Genomic DNA, 18,438 nt, shown 5'->3' with positions numbered 1-18,438 from the left:
TCAGTTCAGTTCAGTCGCTCAGTCATGTCTGATTGTTTGCGACCCCATGAACCGTCACACGCCAGGCCTCCCTGTCCATCACCAACTTCCCGAGTCCACACAAACCCATGTCCATCGAGTTGATGATGCCATCCAACCGTCTCATCCTCTGTCTTCTCCTCCTGCCCTCAATCTTTCCCAGCATCAGGGTCTTTTCCAATGAGTCAGCTCTTCGCATCATGTGGCCAAAGTATTGGAGTTTCAGCCTCAACATCAGTCCTTCCAACGAACACCCAGGACTGATCTGCTTTAGGATGGACTGGTTGGATCTCCTTGCAGTCTAAGGAACTCTCAAGAGTTTTCTCCAACACCACAGTTCAAAAGCATCAATTCTTCGGTGCTCAGCTTTCTTTATAGTCCAACTCTCACATCCATACATAACCACTGGGAAAACCATAGCCTTGAGACGGACCTTCATTGGCAAAGTAATGTCTCTGCTTTTTAATATGCTGTCTAGGAGAAGGCAATGGCACCCCACTCCAGTACTCTTGCCTGGAAAATCCCATGAATGGAGGAGACTGGTAGGTTGCAGTCCATGGGGTCACACAGAGTCAGACACGACTGAAGAGACTTAGCAGCAGCAGCAGGTTGGTCATAGCTTTCCTTCCAAGGAGTAAGTGTCTTTTAATTTCATTGCTGTAATCACCATCTGCAGTGATTTTGGAGCCCAGAAAAATAAAGTCAGCCACTGTTTCCACTGTTTCCCCATCTATCTGCCATGAAGTGATGGGACCGGATGCCATGATCTTCGTTTTCTGAATGTTGAGCTTTAAGCCAACTTTTTCACTCTCCTCTTTCACTTTCATCAAGAGGCTCTTTAGATACCCTATCAAATGATGATGCCCTTCCTGGACTCAACCATTTTCCACTTTAACAACCCCTGTTCTGCCTGCTGCCTGAAGTGTCCCTTCACTCCCTCCTGCCTGACGGACCTACACTCAGTCAGAGGTCAGACTGAGACAACTATCACCCTAGAAAATGCTATGGACAGAGGAATATGGAGAACATTTCATTGCCAGGGCAGAGTAAGGGCTCCCATGTTGGGTTAAGACTCATTTTGCCTTTGTGACTCAACCTGCCCTTTCCAAGAAAGAGAGTTAAAGGGAGTTCCTGGTGATCCAGTGAGTAAGATGCTACGCTCCCAATGCAGGGTGCCTGGGTTCAATTCCTGGTCAGGGAACTAGGTCCCAAATGCTGCAACTAAGTTCACAAGCTGCAACTAAAAGATCCTGCATGCCTCAAACAAGACACGGTGCAGCCAAATAAGGAAAGAAGGAAGGAAAGAAAGAACTAATACTGTCTCACTGTGGAGAGACTGAATATATTAATACAAGCAGACAATGGCCAGACACCTACAACAACAGAACTCTAACCCACAACCTCGGCCGCCATCAGCTCAGGAACTCAAATGACAGCACCTGTGGCAATCAGCCCAGAACGGTCAGGACTTGACCATAACGCCCAGCTTCACTATTTTTTGTCCCCATTTTCAACTGGACCAACTACAGAAAATCAAACACGCTCCCCTAATCAATTACATGGGATGCCCATTTTCTAGTTAGCCCACCTCCAATTCCCCCAGCCCACAGCCTCCAACAGGGCATCCCTTAAGCCTCCCCTTGTTCCCACTAAGAAGCTTTCCCACTTCTTAGTCTGCCTTGAGGTCTGAAAGCAAATGATGCTACCGAGTTCCTTGCTAGAGCAGTCTCTGAATAAACAGCCTCTGTTTGGGTGATCTCATTTGGGTGGTCTTATTTTCACACTGCTTGCCTATGAGGCCTCAATAAAGATTGAGGGTGATCTAGGTGAAAGCAGCTGGCCAGTGCTCTTTGAGAGGTAACTACTAGGCCCCAGAGCAGCTTTCCCTTATATTAAAACAGGTCTGGGTGGCTGCCTCGGAAAAAAGGGGAAATCTGCTCAGCGGGTGGGTGGGTGGGCTGGATGGTGTCTGTGTATGAAGAGCTTCTATAGACACCAAGCCAGAATCTTTCTCTCCATGAGCAGGGCCCCAAGTTTCCAGCAAGCACTTTTCAGTCCTTACGTGGACAGGTCCATTCAACACAGATAGGGGCCACATGGCAGGTACTGTGTGGCCCCTCCCAGCCTGCCCAATGCACGTCCACCATGGGACAGGGTCCAGCTCTCCCTCCTAGCCCACCCAGCAGAGACACTGCCTCAGGCCTCCCTTCAACGCTGGCCTCTTTTTCCCCGGGCTGTGTGTGTGTGTGTGGGAGTGGGTCGGTGTGGGGGGTGTGGATGCGTGTGGCTCCAAGCCCAGCTCTGCCCAAGTCCACAGAACTCAGTGGAGCCCCAGCCCCACCTCAGCTACCCTCAGCTGAGAACAGCTTCAATTTGGGGTACAGTCCTCTCTATGTGCTGGACCTTATGCCTCTGAAAATCTTTTTTTCTTAAATACCCTTAAATTTTTTACTTTTTTTTTTTTCCAAAGGACTGAACTTGAAGGCAGCAGTTTGGGGTTCAGGCCTGGGCTTGGCCACATAATGGTTAGCACCTGACGAATGCTTCTAAGCACCAGCTAGAATAACCAGGGCTTCCCTGGTGGCTCAGACAGTATAAAATCTGCCTGCAATGCAGGAGGACCAGGTTCCATCCCTGAATTGGGAAGATCTCCTGGAGAAGGGAATGGCAATCCACTCCAGTATTCTTACCTGGAAAATCCCATGGACAGAGCAGTCTGACAAGCTACAGTCTGTGGGGTCGTAAAGTGGTGGACGTGAGCAACTAATACAGATACACATAATAACCATGGGCACTTACTGAGCAATGACTACGTGCTAGGCATTGTGATCACGTTTACATGAATCAAAGCATTTGACTTCACCACCATCAATAGTAAGTGTGATGACTCTCCATTCCACACACGAGGCACAGAGGGGTTAGGTGACTTGCCCAAGGTCACCTAGCTGGTAAGTGGAAGGGCCAGAATTGAAGCCCAGGTGGGAACTGTGTTATCAAGTCTTAATCCAGGACCATCACTCAAAGGCACTCCCACTGCCCTCCCTGCCACTCTGACAGCTCCTCTTCCTCTAGTCCCTCTGGGTTCAGAGCTGATGACGAGGCAGGGCCAGTTCCTCTCACAGAGCTGATGACGAGGCAGGCAGGAGTGTGAGCAGCCAACTGACTCTGGCCAAGCACAGTCACATGAGTTTGGCTTCCTGCCTGCTGCTCTTTGCTTGTTAAAGTCTGCTCAGTGTGTGAACTGTGTCTTTTCTGCAGAACCTGAAACTTCATCTACTTTTTATTCTTTTCAGAAAACACTCTCAGCCTCAGTGCTTGCTGGGGCTCCTTGCCCCCGGCTTCCACAGCCTTCACCTCTGGAATGAGAACGACATGCCAAGGGAAGCAACCAGCAGGGGATGGTGAATCAAGATGTTCCCATCAGCCTTAGAGAGGCTGCCAGGCCAGGAGCTGAAATGGGTCTGCAATATGGGGATTGCGGCGGTCTGCTTAGCTGGGGATGAATCAGCCTTAAGGAAGAAGCTGGCTGAGGGGCTCTGTAGAGACCATCACTGGCGGAACCACAGACCTGATTCCATTCCTCAGTACGCCACTCCTGCAAGGCTAGTCCAAGGAAAATGACGGTGTTTCCAAGCAGGAGAGGAGGATGATTCACAACCTTCCAGATAGAATCCCAACAATCCCCAAGTTCTGAAAACCAACAGCCTTTTCAGTTTTGGTGCCGAAACTCATGTCCCAGAGTGAACATACATGTTTCAGTGCAGACATGCCAGTGTGTCTGGTTACTGGAATTCAGACTTTGGAGGGACTTCCCTGGTGGTCCAGTGGCATAGACTCCACACTCCCAATGCAGGGGACCCAGGTTCTATCCCTGGTCGGGAACTAGATTCCACATACCGCAACTAAGAGTTGGCAGGCCAGATGCCACACCTAAGACCCAGCACAGCCAAATAAATATATATATATTTAATTCAGATTTGGAATCACATCTGCTTTTCAGGGTTTGGGAATGGGACTCTGGACCTGTAATAATATATCAGACATCCAGTGCGATGCTAAAGGTTTATATAGATGATTTCCTGAATGCCTTACAACCACCCCAGCCTATGATCCTCATCCTACAGATTAAGAACTCTTCAGCCAGTGACCAGCATACTCACCTAACCCACAGTGTTGCCTCAGCAACTCCTGGTCAGTCTGGCACAACTCTTGCAACCAAGCTACAGCCCGAGGCCCCACCTCCCTAGGCCCCTTTTCCTTCTTTCCCCAACAGGAGTCAGGTCTGCACTGCTGTCTCCCTGTGAAGAACAGGCTAAAACTCCTTCTCCTTTCCTAAGGACAAATTTGACCTTGAGTTAATTTTCCAGCTCCCTTTCCATGAAGGCTAGATAAAGGCTCAATGTCAGCGGTGATACTCAGTAAAACTATGGATGGGTAAAAATGACCTCTGATCTGGACTGGTAGGACCCTGGGTGAACAATGAACTGTTAGGACACCACAGCGAGGCCTCCCTGAGCACGATGGCTCCTATGCCCACGCAGGTTCCTTGAGGGAACCTGGGAACTTACCTATTTGCTGCTTAGAAGATGATGGGCACTTCCCTGGTGGCTCAGTGGCTAAGACTCCACCTCCCAAAGCACGGGGCCTGGGTTCAATCTCTGGTCGGGGAACTAGATCTCACATGCCACAGCTAAGACCCAGAGCAGCCAAATACATCCCTCCAGAAAATATACGTATATAAAAAAGGTAATGGTTCCTATGGGGCTCCTAAGCCAAAGCTTAGGGGGTGTCACCTCCTGAGCAATCACGTGGGGAAGAGAATGGCCCCTGAGCCGATGTGCGGACTCCTCCTGTGGAAGAAGCCACGTGGTGCGGCCGTGCCAGCCTGCTGAGCATCCTGTGTGGTGTCCTCCTAAGCGACTCCCACACCGGGTGTGCATGGTCTGCTGTGTCTGAATGTCAAGTGAAGCCTAACCAGACCCTCGCAGACGCTGCTTTTCCTCCTCACAGCCCTCTCCTCACCTACTTCCAAGCTTTCATCCCCCACAGATGGAAGTGGGGCACCCGTTCCGCACCAGGATGGAATGCAGCCAGCCAGCCTGGCTTCCCGGGCCTCGATGCCACCTCTCTGCCATGGCTCCTCGGCTGACAATCAGGATGAGAGGGCATCTGGGTACTGGCTGCTGGACCCTCTTCCTGCCCACCAGTAAAACACTTGACCAAGATATTTATAATCATTTAATGAGTGTTCCAAACATACCCTTCCTGGGGCTACAGGTGAGTTTCACAACAGTGGAAGCTGATGTACATCCACACCCACCCAAACGGCCACAGCATTAGCAGCAGTTTCCAGAAACCCGACACCGACCAGAAAGATGTCAAGGGGAACAGGATGATCACTCAGCCAAAGAGGTTCTTTGGGATCCTTACTCTCCTCTTTCTCCTCCCAACTCAGGCTTTCTCCAGGGTATGGAAGTTCAGCATGGGAGAAGAGGGTGGGGAGGCCCCATCACACTTGTGCAAAGAGGCACTCTGAGAACCCCACACCTCAGATGCAGTGAGATGACCCAGAGACAGAGGTCTGGTCAATAAATAAATAATTCCCAGAAGCCACCCCTGGGGTCTGGCGGGCCCAGGGTCTCCGAGGCAGAGGAGCCCCCACCCCAGGAGGCCTGGCCAGGCCGCTCGCTACGTGCTGCACACCAGCACGTCTGCAAAGGGTCCCAGCAGTGTCTTGTTGAAGATGCAGCGGATCCACACCAGGTAGGTAGTGAAGGGCTTGATGTTCTCCGTGAAGGTGTGGTTCTGCAGGGCCAGCATGTAAGGCACGTAGGTGTTCTCCCCCTGCTCCTGGAGCCACACCTCGTACTTCACCTCCCTCACCTTCAGGTACTTGAGGTTCCACGGGATCTGCCAGGAGACGGAGAGGCGGGCCTCAGAGGCGCCCTGCACTGTCGCCTGGCACCGCGCCTCCCGCACCTTGCCAGGGTACAGGCTGACCGTCCACTTCTGCTTCCTTGGCCCCGGATGGCCCTTCACCACACGCCGTATGGTTTGGATGAGCGATGGGATGTCCACCTTGGTGTCCTGGTAGATTCGGAAGAGCCACTCAGGGTTCCGGCAACAGAGGTGCCGGGGGACCTCCCGGCTTTGCAGGATCCGGGCCTGCTCGGCCCGGTCTAGGTGGGCGATGCCCCCTTGGTCCCAGGGCCGCTCGGGATGCGTGACCGTGTTCTCTGGCATCGTGTTCTGCCAGGCTATGTACTGGAGGTCCATGCCAGGCAGTGTGGCCAGCGTCTTATAGGGGGTGTAGTGGTCAGGGTTGACAGCATAGGGGAAGAGTTCCACCACAGCCGCCCCGCGGGGCAGGAACAGGGCCGTGACCAGCTGGGCCCCGTGCATGCTGACCAGCACGGAGGCGTTGCTGACCAGCCGCACCACGTCTGCAAAGGCGTGGTCTTCCAGGGACACCGTCACGGCCTTCATCTGGAACTCCTGGGCCAGGGCCAGCAGCAGCTCGGCCTCATTCAGGATGAGTCTGTTCTGGGTGCGGCTGAACACCAGGATGTACTCCTCGCCCAGGGCACCCCCGGCCTGGCTCACATTCAGCTTTTCCATCAGGAAATGCGCAAACTGTCGGATCTCGTTGCCAGAGACCAGGATGTTGGCCTTCGGGCCCTGGGGCTGGACGAAGCCATACTGGTACCAGGTGGTGACCTTGGAGAGGCCCACGAAGGCATGGGAGAAGCAGAGCAGCCGGCCCAGGGCCTTCAGCTGAGCCCGCAGGAGGGGCTGCTTGGGGCTGAGCAGCTTGTAGAGGTCGAAGTGGGCACCCTCTCCCCAGCCCTCCATGAAGAAGAGCCGGGCCTCGTGGGCCAGGCCGGGGAACTGCCGAAGGGTGTAGAAGAGGGGCAGCAGGTCGTCGTGGAAGACGTGCATGAGGTTGTCGGGGTTGAAGCGGTTGGCGATGAGGGCCACGTCGGGCACAAACACGGGCTTGGGCATGAAGCGCAGGGCGGCGGCAGGCAGCTCCACGAAGTTGAAGTACTGGGTGTTGTGGTCCTCCACGGTGGACAGGTCGAGCAGGGCCGGCTGGAAGCGCCGCGAGCCCAGGCTGGGCAGCATCACGGAGGCGTTGCCGTGGAAAAAGATGAACTCCTCCGCCTCGCTGGAGTAGCAGAGCCACTTGAAGCGGCAGAGGCGGTCGGTGTGCGTGCGGCCGGTGCACACCATGTGCGTGCCGCCCTCGGTCAGGATCTGCAGCGCCTTCGGGTAGTCGATCCGCAGGCCGGGGGCGGGGTCGGCGGCCCGGCGGCCGACAGCCAGCTCCTCCTCGAGGGAGGCCGCATGCTCACGCAGCCGCACATGTTTCCAGAGCACGGCCGCCAGCACGGACACCAGCAGGGCGTTGAGCACGGCGGACAGGTGCATCCTAGCGCCGCCTGGGGCCCTAGAGAGACGACGGGCCCGGGGAAGCAGCTTGAGCCTGGCCGGCTTTACCCATCCCTGCGGGCTCCCGGAGGACCGGCAGAGGCCTGCGGGAGGAGAGAAGGAAAAGGAAAAGGTCTACATGGTGTGTCTCCAGTCACCCCGAGCACCCGCCTGGTGCCAGGCGCTGTGCTGGCCTCCGCTGAGGCACTGGATGCTTGCACCGTTTTGCACACTTGAAGAGCTGGTAGGCTAAACGTGCTTAGTCACTTAGTCATGTCTTGACTCATTGTGACCCCATCGACTACAGCCTGCCAGCCTCCTTTGTCCATGGGGATTCTGCAGGCAAGAATACTGGAGTGGGTTGCCATGCCCTCCTCCAGGGGATCTTCCCACCCTAAGGATGGAACCCAGGTCTCCCGCATCGCAGGCGGATTCACATCTGAGCCACCAGGGCAGCCCGAGAATACTGGAGTGGGTAGCCTATCCCTTCTCCAGGAATCTTCCAAACTCAGGAATTGAACTAGGGTCTCCTGCATTGCACGTGGATACAGGAATTGGCCTGGTAGGCTAGACCCTTCTTCTAAAATGTTCACCCACTTCCCTCCCCTGCTGCCTCCATGGGGGAGTACAGATCCTTGCACCTGGCCTTTGGGCTTGGCCACATAACTTGCTTTGGCCAATGAGGTGTCAACAGACAACATATTCAGGGGCTTGAAAGGTGCTTGTGTGACTGTCTTTGCCCTCTTTATACCTAGGATGTTGCTGTGAGAAGAATGTGATCAGCTGAACTTGCTGGTCCCGGAGGAGAGAGCTATGTGGGGAGCACAGCTGTTGCAGCCATGCCAGGTGTGGCTCGGCTGACCCCCAGATGTGTAAGTGAGGGAAGACTGTCAGAACCACCAGGCAAACCCACCCGGGACTGACAAGCCCGGGCAACAGAGACATCTGAGCTGAACAGATGCCTCTTATCGTATGTCACTGAAACTCTGGAGCTGTTTGTAATGAAACACTGCTGCAAAGAAAGCTAACTGCTGTGTGTGAGAAGCCTCAAGGAAAATCCCCATTAGGGGCCCAACCTCCCTGGTACTGCCAGGGAAGGACTTCACCTTACCATGGGCACAAATGGGATGGGAGGCCTGTGACTGCCGGTCCCAGGCTGTACACCAGGACCCCCGTTATGCCCCATCTGGGACTCATGCACAGGGATTTCCTATTTGGAAATCAAGCCTGCTGATTTTTATGAAAAGATGGGTAGAAACTTGTCCCCTCACAGGTCCAGAAAGAGAACTGTGTCTGAGTCTCACCACTGACAAGGGCTCTGTATGTGGAGGCATCACCTCTGAAGGGTTAAACTTCCTGTCCCGCATACTCTTGCCTACAGGGAGGCCTGGCTGGGCTGCGGGCATTTGCTCCCATTTTCCCCTGCTACTGGGAAGGGTATCATACTTGCTCTGAGGCCCAGGACTGTTCAGACAGCTGAAGAATGGGACTGTTCAGTCCTCATGGAAACAGGATGGGTGACACCTGACACCAGCCATGGGGTGAGAACAGGGCACCTGCTTAGCTGGCTTCTGACTGCGCCTTCAGTCAGCCCTGTTCACCTCCAGGGCAGCGCCTCTAAGAGCCTAGAAGCCCTGCAGCTAAGAAATCTGCTTCAGCATCAGTGTTTCTCAGTCTTTTCAAAGCCATGTACCCACTAATAATAAAGAAAACCTCTTTCATGTCTCAAACTGATCCGTAAAGTGCAGCAACCCCTTCCGCCAAGAATCTCTCACGCACAAAACTCTTCTATATTATCTGCTCCCCAAGACAACAAGATTTCATCAATTTCTACTTTCTTTAATGAATTTTTTTTTTTTTTACCTTTTGGCCATGTCATGCAGCATGCAGGATCTATCTAACCTGTGCCCTCTGCAGTGGAAGTGTGGAATCGTAACTTATGGATCGCCAGGGAAGTCCAACTTCTACTTTTTCTGAAGTTAGTATTTTATATCTATATCTGTATATATAAAATAATAATGTTGCATATACTTTTCCAAATATATGTGTCCCCATCTAGAAATTCTCCACCCAGCCGCACCAGCTAAGGACTACTTTGCTATTAGGTTGAACCATGTTAAGTTGCTGATACTTGATAATTTCTGACCAGTGTCCCATGGTCCTGCCACTATCCTAACCACCACTGTGTTAAGGATATATATATATATATATATATATATATATATATATATATATAGAGAGAGAGAGAGAGAGAGAGAGAGAGAGAAGAGAGAGAGATTGTACTACCAAGGCTGCTCAAGAGCGAAAACCTATGTACCCAGTGTAACATGATTGCAGCTGGAGTTCTGACATCTCTCTAGATGGTAAGAGGAGAAACCAGGAGTCAGAAAGAGGCCAAGAGGACAGATAGTTAACTCATCCTTAGGATGGGGAGAGGAAAAGAACTGAGGAAGTAAAGGCAAGGACAAGAAGAGTTCAAGAAGATAATGCAAAGGCAGGGAAGGCAAGGTGTCTCACTGGGGGCTGGTGAGACCGTCCTGAGAGCCTCAGCTCAGATCTGGGCCAGAGGACTGAAAAGAGGGTCGTGACTGACTGACAGGTGGGAACTCCAGCAGGAAGAACAGCTGGGACCTATGTATCTTTCCATGCACATGGGACTCGGGGCTCTGGCCAGTGGGGGAGCGGGGCTGAGCGCAGTGACACCACAGCAGCAATGAGCACAGTCAGCACTCGGATTTCGATTTCTAAACAGCATTCTCCACTGAAAGGAACCAGGGCTCCTTGGAGAAATAACTGCTTCCAGGGCCGGGAAAGGAAAATTACAAGATGAGCTTAGAATATCTTACAGTGCCAGAATGTAAGGAAGTTCTCAAAAAATGATGGGAACATATCCAAAAGATACAGGATCCAAACTGAAGGAGCTCCCAATGGCTGAATCTGGGACAATTTGAGGAACAAAGTTAAAAAGCAATAGTAATGGATTATATAACCCACAGAATAAAATAAATACCCATGAGTCAATATTGATATGAATAGATAATCAAATAAATAGGGAGAAGACACAGATCTTATAGTAGAATGCCAATTAATAAATGTAGAAACAATAATGGAAATAGAACATCACCAGCTGGCAAACATCACAGTGATCACTGTTTCAGGCAAGATTCACTGATGGCTGCTAAAATTAGTGGGTACAAGTATGGTGAGAAACAGGAAACCTGCACAGTCTCTAAGTACCTCCCTATGAGATACATATTAACTTCAAAAGTAAAAATAGAAATTTTACAGCAGAGCAAACATCGTCTGAACCAAATAATCACCATTAACATCACCAATAACAATACTGACACCATGTACCTCTTATAATGTGCTGAGGAGGGTACCTCATTTCTGGAGCCTTCCTGCCCAAAATAACATAACTTTGATCTATATTTCTAAATGGGGAAAACTTGGCTCTAGTTCCGGTTCTGGCTCTGAAGGTGGTCTGTTAATTTTAATTAATATTAATTTTAGTTAATTAAGCTAATTTTAGGTAATATTAAGATTAGTTAACAAAGAAAACATAAAACCCAAATTGAAAGATATTCTACAAAATACCTGATCAGGACCCCTGCAAGAGTTAAACATCATAAAAGAGAGGGGAAGACTGAGGAGGTCCAGACTGGACGAGAGGAAGGAGACATGACAGCTGAATGCCATGTGGGGTCCTGGGCCAAAAAAAGGACATTAATAGGACAGCTGGCAGAATCTGCATAAGGCTCAGAGCTGTGTTCATTTCCTACAGCTGTGTAAGATGTTAACATCAGAGGAAGCTGAGTGAGGTGTTTTTGTAACTTTCCTGTAAGTCTCAAACTATTAAAAATTAGGTAAGAAACAAGAGAAGTGAGTTGAAAGTCACTCAGTTGTGTCCAACTCTTTGTGACCCTGTGGACTATACAGTCCATGGAATTCTCCAGGCCAGAATACTGGAGTGGGTAGCCTTTCGCTTCTTCAGGGGATCTTCCCAACCCAGGGACTGAACCCAAGTCTCCAGCACTGTAGGCTGATTCTTTACCAGCTGAGCCACAAGGGAAGCCCAAGAATACTAGAGGGGTTAGCCTATCCTTTCTCCAGTGGATCTTCCCGATCCAGGAATCAAACTGGGGTCTCCTGCATTACAGGAGGATTCTTTACCAATGGAGCTATCAGGAGAACCAATGGAGCTATAAGAGAACATAAGTATTTATATGTAAAACAACAAGTACGTGGTTGGTTCTAAAATACTCCAGCAAAAAAGGCATGTAGACAGGTGAAATGCAGATACTGATAGGTAAAGATGATGATGGAGTCGTTTTTTGGTTCTCTTTTGAGTTTGTCTGACATTTTGCATAGAAAAAGTTTAAAATGAAACCATAAAGAATAAAATAAAATGACTATTACAAAATGACAGAATACTGGAAAGTGGATGAGTAACAAATTAATACTCAAGCTGTGTCTGGCGAGACAGGAGGCAGATGGGTGTAGCACAAGCTGATGCATGTTTTGCTCTGATCACAGACAAGAATGGCTTCCAACAGCAGCTAAAGCCAAAACAGACACACCCAGGGAATATCAGAAAGCAAGACTCCCAGGAAATGAAGAAAGGAAGACCACCTCCAAGCTGAGCAGGTAGCTTGGCCCCCAAGTACTCAGCATCTCTTATGAGCATTCTGCTACCTGGCCCTCCCCTGCGGTGAAAAACAGGCTTGGCAGCAGGTAGGGGTGTGGGCAAGGGGCCACGGGCAAAAGGAGGACCAGGGGGCTGTGTGTGCCGCAGCCAATCCCAGTCAAGCCACTGAGGTTGGGGGCCTTGGGACAAAGCTTATGGGAACCAGCAAACATGCGGGCCTTGTGGGGCTAAAAGGCAGCCAGGCAGAGACGACCCTGGAGCTTGGGGAGTGGGAAGGACTGTTTCTAATCAGATGCTACGTCCTCCACCCACCCTCAGGCCCTGCCCACAATGGTACTGACGGAAGGCAGGACAAATATAGACTGGCCTACGTGGACCTCTCATGCACACGTCAGGCTCTCCCGTGGGAGACCCTTCCAAGAGGGAAAACAGGAGGGAAGGTTTGCTGGGAATGGACAGGACATTTTCTGATAAGTAGTGTGGTGGATAAAGCATGGAGCCCTGAGGGTCAGACTGCCTAAGTTTTTACCACTTTTCCAGTTACAGGCCAGGGGGCTTGCACCAACACCTGATGGGGCCAGTCGCATAAACCCCCCAATCCCATCCTACCCAGATGAGACGGCCCTGAGCCATACTCTCTATGGGCTTCCAGAGTTCCCTAACAGATTAAGTGGATTACAGAGTTGCCTGCAGTGGGAACTGGCCTTCTTCCCTGCCCTGTCTCTCTTCTCCACCTCCCTGTTCATGTATGCTGCAATCAAGTGCAAATAATCTACTTGCACTTGAATCCATGTCTCACGATCTGCTTCTGGGGAATGTTAATTAACACGGAATACTACTGCATTTTGCCCCAGTGGAGACAGATGGAGGGCCACCCTTGCATTTTTCCCTGCTGTGAAACAGCCGAAGTATGGTAGTGAGAATGCCAACAAGAACTAGGGCAGTCACTGCTCATTATAAAGTCCTGCCAGTCTGTTCCCTGGTTCCCCTGTGTCTGTCCACTCTCAGCTGCATAGCAGCAGCCTGCAAATGCCAGAACAGAAGGATCAGGCAAAGGCCTCAGAAATGTTTTCAAAAGATAACAGATGGAGGCAAAGGGGACATTAACCAGATCCCTGATTCTAAAGAAGCCAAAGTTCTCCCCAGTCCTGTCTGCTGGCTGAGGAGATACAGCTTTTCTGGACCGTACAGGCTGCTGGAAGAGGAGGGCAGGGTCCCTGTGGCCACCCCCCATGGAGTCCTGTTACAGAGGCAAATAAATGAGGCCTGAGTTGGCCTCCGAGACACCTTCTCTGATTGTGGGGGAGAGGGCTGACTACAGAGCTGAGCTGTTTGGAAATAAATTTGCATGGAAGAGACAGTCCTTCTTGGCCTTATAACGTGTGCTGAAGAACACTCTTGAGAGTCCCCTGGACTGCAAGGAGATCAAACCAGTCAATCCTAATGGAAATCAACCCTGAATACTCACTGACACTTGAAGGGCTCAAGCTGCAGCTGCAACACTTTGGCCACCTGATGTGAACAGCCGACTTACTGGAAAGACCTCATGCCGGGAAAAACTGAAGGCAAAAGGAGAAGAGAGTGGCAGAGCATGAGATAGCTGGATAGCATCACTGAGTCAACGGACATGAACCTGGGCAAACTCTGGAAGACAGTGAGGGACAGGGAGGCTTGAAGTGCCGCAGTCCATGGGGTTGCAGAGTCAGACGTGACTTAGCGACTGAACACCACCACAAATCCCTAGCTTGGATGGTGTCTTCAGCACACCTGTCTAGGCTGGGGGTCCCAGGAGGGAAAGAGCCTGTCATCCAGGGGGCAAGCGCTGAGAAGATCCCCAGAGGAACCCCTCCTGAGGCCTGGAGGCAGGGCCGTGGTGGAAGGCTGTGCCCTTGGATCGTTCATGACGTACATCCCTAGACTCCTTCCTTCACTCTCCTGACGACAGGCTGTTAGACGTGGGCAGGCCCGGCCTTGGCCTGGCGTAACTACCTCTGTGGCAGAGCCAACAACCGAGCAGGCTGGACGCTGGACGCTGAGCTCCTCTCCGTGGGCAGCGCTGGTGGGGGGCTTCCTCTCCCTTGGGTGCTGCATTTAGGACCCAGCGGGTATGCGGCACAAAGAGCTTAGTGGCTCAGCCAGGACGAAGAATGATATGGAGCAAGAACGTTTTTCAATGGTATATTTTTAGTGTTAGAATATTTTCACCAGAAACATATCAGGTTTGGTAGATATAAGATGTTTACCTAACTTTTTTCTTTAATTTTGCTGACAAGTCAATCAATAGAAAAATGGATTCAAACTAAAAAAAGAAAAAAAATACTTTTCAAAAGAAAGGGAGTAAAAAAGAAATGAGATTTAAAACATGCTTAAAACAGCCCTCTAGAAACTGAGGCAGACAGAGGAAACCACCACTTCACCCCACCCCACCTCAAACTGCTTCCCTCAGCTCCTGGACACGGATTATCAGATTCTTACAGACAGTGGGATCCCACCTTTCCAGGATCCCACCTATTCCAGGAAGCACCGGAGGAAGGTGCTGATGCTGCCACCACACCTGCAGACACAGTAAGACCTGCGGGGTCCCTACTATGGGGGCTCCCAGCTGAGGCTGCTCACCCAGCCCTGGGTACCGGCTCCACTCCCGGGGGCCCTGCCAGGCTCCAGATGCAGGCACAGATAAAGCCGTTCACAAGGGCCCCGGCATCTGATAAGGAGTAAGAGCCCCAGGAATTTCCGGCCTCGAGCAGAGGGTGCAAATTCACATGCTTACTGAGGCCAAGAACCAGCAGTCTCTGGGCAGCGTGCCCCAGAGACCAAACACCCAGATTCAAGTTCAGGTTGACGAGGGCCTGGCAGTACAGTGGCCTGGCGGCACCTTCAGTATCAGTTTGCTCCAGCTGCTATAACCAAGGACTGCAGACATTTCTTTTCACACAGCTCTGGAGGCTGGAAGTCCCAGACCCAGGTGTCAACATGCATGGTTTATCCTAAGGCCTCTCTCCCGGGCTTGCAGATGGCTACCTTCTCACTTGTCCTCAGGTGACCTTGTGTGCACCGAGGGGAGACAGCTCTCTGGTCTCTCTCTTTGTTATTGGGACACCAGTCCTATCAGATTAGGGCCCCACCCTTATGACCAGGCTCCTCTGTCCATGGAATCCCTCAGGCAAGAACACTGGAATGGGTTGCCATTTCCTTCTCCAAGGGATCTTCCCGACCCAAGGATCGAACCTGGGTCTCACACATTGCAGGGGGATTCTTTACCGTCTGACCTACCAGGGAAGCCCTTATGACCTTAGTTAACCTTAATTACCTCCTTAAAGGTCCTATCTCTAAATACAATCACACTGGGGGGTCAGGGCTTTGATTATGAATTTCCAAGGACACAATTCAGTCTGTAATACTACTTTTCTGGTTTTCCAGAGAAGCCAGAAATCCATTTAAAATGGGAAATGTCCTAGTCTGTAATTTCTGGCCACTATTCCACTTGAGTGAAGATGACAGGCAGGCCCAAGGACTGGGGCTACTAGCCTTGTTGCTGGTATAATGGGTCCAAGGATGTGAGCTCTGGTCTTAAATGAAGCCCTCTGCTGCTGACCTGGCCAACTGTACTGGGTTCTCAACTGCCAGGACCAGCCGCTGGTCACTGGTCATGCCCCCAGGAGCAGGGCGGGGAGGCTAGGACTGCCAGCACCCACCAGACCCAGGCTCAGAAGACTGGCAGGGCCAGGCCAAGACAAGGGCTGGCGATAGTGTCTAAAGAAGGTTTTCTATTAATAGTACAACAATTTTACTTTAACAGGTTGTTCATACCCCCAACTGAAAAACCAGAGAGTTCTTGTTAATTATTGAAAAATATGCTTTTACCCTAAACGCAGCTGGAATCACTGGTGCTGAATGATGGAAGCTTCCTGTCCTGCACCGATGCGTCTCACTCGTCGCCAGTTAGCGAATAGCACACAAGCTCCAATAACTCAAATGCCCTCAGAGTGATCTCTCCCTGGTCCTTGCCCCTCCTAGTTATGGCTACCAGAAGCAGAACATGGAACTGCTACTCCTCCATCATGTTTATGTGGGGTCCAAACTTAGATCTCCATCAATGCTACTGACAAGCCTGAACAAACACTGACAAGGCATCAGGGTTTCCACCAAAAGCGTTTACATTTTGGCCAAATGTTGGCAGCCTCTGAGTACTCCTTGTAAAACCTAATATTTAAGTGATCAGGCATCTTTAACATTTAGTTACAAGTTCACATGCTTAGACCAAAAACTTAACATGGATAATAACTCCTCAGTTTAGCATAAAGAGCAAAGAAAGGCGAAGATGGAGACGTTCATCCTCTATCAACAGCTAAACATAGTGACTCTTCTTTCTTATCAGCAAAATTGGATAGAACTCCCAGGGTGGACCGGTGGGGCTGCGGGTGAAGCAAAAGAATTCCAGTCTGTGTTACTCTGGCACAATGCGCAAAGGCAAGCTTTGCTGAGGACAGCCAAGGCTCCAAGGCACTCAGCACAGGCAGGACAGCTGAACAGGTGGAGGTGAGTCCCACCTACCACCAACACAGAAACCCTTGCTCATACAACTTGCTGTGACACCATCTGGCTTTTGCTTCACACCCACGGGTCACTTGCAAGTTAGAGCCCCCTGTGTTGGCCCTTTCTGGCATAACAGAAAAGCATTACTAGGCACCAATGTGGTCACAAACAGGGATGAAGCAGGAAAAGAGAATCGAGTGAGTGGCTGCTGTGATGCTCAGAACACGCCTGCACGACTGACTGCATCAAGAGGGTCAGAAGGCCACTCACTACAAGCAGCATAAAACATTCACCCAGAAGAAGGGAGAAGTGTGCATGACAGGAAATGGTCCTGGTTCGACCTGAGGCTATCCACGGAAGCGACCTGAAGGGTGGAGGGGTTTTGGGCAAGCTTTTGGAGGTGTTTTTGTGGTCATGGGGGTTAAGATGACCTGTTAGGTGTCCACACATCCCTGCTGGCAATAATTATGGCAAACTTCCATCCACAGCAGACATCGCTGCGCCCAGGTCTTGCATCTGCCCACCAAGCAAGCCATGAGGTCACCCAGCTATGGGCTCCTCTCTCATCCCAGGGCTGTGACACGCAGGCCCAAAGCCACATGCAGCTGAAAGGGCAGTGAGTTACAGACAGACGCGGAGTGGGCAGCGTCAGGGACATGCGTTTCACCAGTGGAGCCCCCTGGGCTCAAGTCATCACCTGTGAGGCCCCTGCGGTAGGGAAGCCAGGCAGTGCCAAGGTCACAGCAGTCCCTGCCAAACACTCGGGGAGCCTGGAGCCCGGCATGAGTGATAAGGAGGCGAGAGGCCTCAGAGAGGGTTTTCCTTTGGCCTCACCAAGATGTCACCCTCATCTCCTTCCTTGCTTCATTACCACCACCACCACCACCACATCAGAGCCGACATCTACTGGCCAATCATGAGGTGCCGGGTTCTCCACTTTACGTGGTGATCTTTGCTTTATAGATGGTAGAACCGAAGCCCACTGAGACCTGCCCAGGGTCCCGCAGGAAGCAGCGATGAGACTAAGGAAGGCGGGCTGGCTCCAATGTCATCTCTGTTACCCGTTTTCCTTCTTTTTATCTGGAAATAATCCCAGACTTAGGAAAAAACAAAACAAAACTGTGTGTATAGTACAAAGAACTCTCCTACAGCCTTAGCCTCACCACCAACTACTAATCTGACACATTCATTGTGCCATTTTCTTTTTTTCCGAACCTTTTAAAAATAAGCCAGAGACCTCTGCCCCTTTAGACCCTACCGCTTCATCATCTGTCTCCTAAGAACGAGAACATTCTCTCGTAATCACACAAAATCGGGAATTAATATTGTTAGTAATTTGTGGTCTCCACTCTGTGGCCCAGAATCCAAGCCAAGGTGAAGCCTGGTGGCCAGGTAGCACGTCTCGCTCGTCTCCCCTAATCTGGGCAGCCTCTCAGACTTTCATGGCCTCAAGTTTCTAATGGAGTCAGATATTTTCTGATATGTTCCTCAGTTTGGGCTCGTTTGGTGTTTCTTCATGATTAGACTCTAAATATGCACCTCTGGCAGGAATCAGAGTCTATGTGCCTAATTGTTCATATGAAACTATTCTATACAAGTGCTTCTGGGATTCTCCCAGTGGGGCAGCCAGGATCAGCAAAGATCCAGAAACCCCACTCTGTGTAGGATGCAAGGAGGAGTAGGGCCCTCTTCCTCAGGGAAAGGAAGCCCCTGGACCTTGGGCATTCCTCAAACGCTGAGGGGCAGAGCAGCAAGAGGGAGGCTGCCGCAGAGGGGGGCTGCACCCCTCTCTCGCTGAGTGGGCA

The 18,438-nt window shown here is 51.1% G+C and overlaps 1 protein-coding gene across 3 annotated transcripts in view; it reads right to left on the bottom strand.

The window, feature by feature from the left end:
• Positions 1-18,438, bottom strand: part of POMGNT2 (protein O-linked mannose N-acetylglucosaminyltransferase 2 (beta 1,4-)) — an 81,027-nt gene that overhangs the window by 55,550 nt on the left and 7,039 nt on the right. The window contains exons 2-3 of one of the 3 annotated variants that reach the window (XM_069560765.1): positions 13,566-13,656; positions 5,244-7,553 (exon numbers count right to left, since the gene is read on the bottom strand). The exons of 1 other annotated variant lie outside the window; for it this stretch is intronic. In XM_069560765.1, the coding sequence (XP_069416866.1) occupies positions 5,707-7,449 (1,743 nt within the window). In that variant the 5' untranslated portion in view covers positions 7,450-7,553; positions 13,566-13,656 and the 3' untranslated portion in view covers positions 5,244-5,706. Of the gene's footprint in view, positions 1-5,243; positions 7,554-13,565; positions 13,657-18,438 lie in introns of those variants that run through there. One more of the 3 variants, XM_069560764.1, reaches the window with a different exon arrangement.

The sequence above is a fragment of the Ovis canadensis genome, chromosome 19, assembly GCF_042477335.2.
Source record: "Ovis canadensis isolate MfBH-ARS-UI-01 breed Bighorn chromosome 19, ARS-UI_OviCan_v2, whole genome shotgun sequence".
NCBI classification, from domain to species: Eukaryota; Metazoa; Chordata; class Mammalia; order Artiodactyla; family Bovidae; genus Ovis; species Ovis canadensis.
The sequence above is the reverse complement of the archived record's forward strand: the minus strand, read 5'-3'. Positions and strand labels throughout refer to the sequence as shown.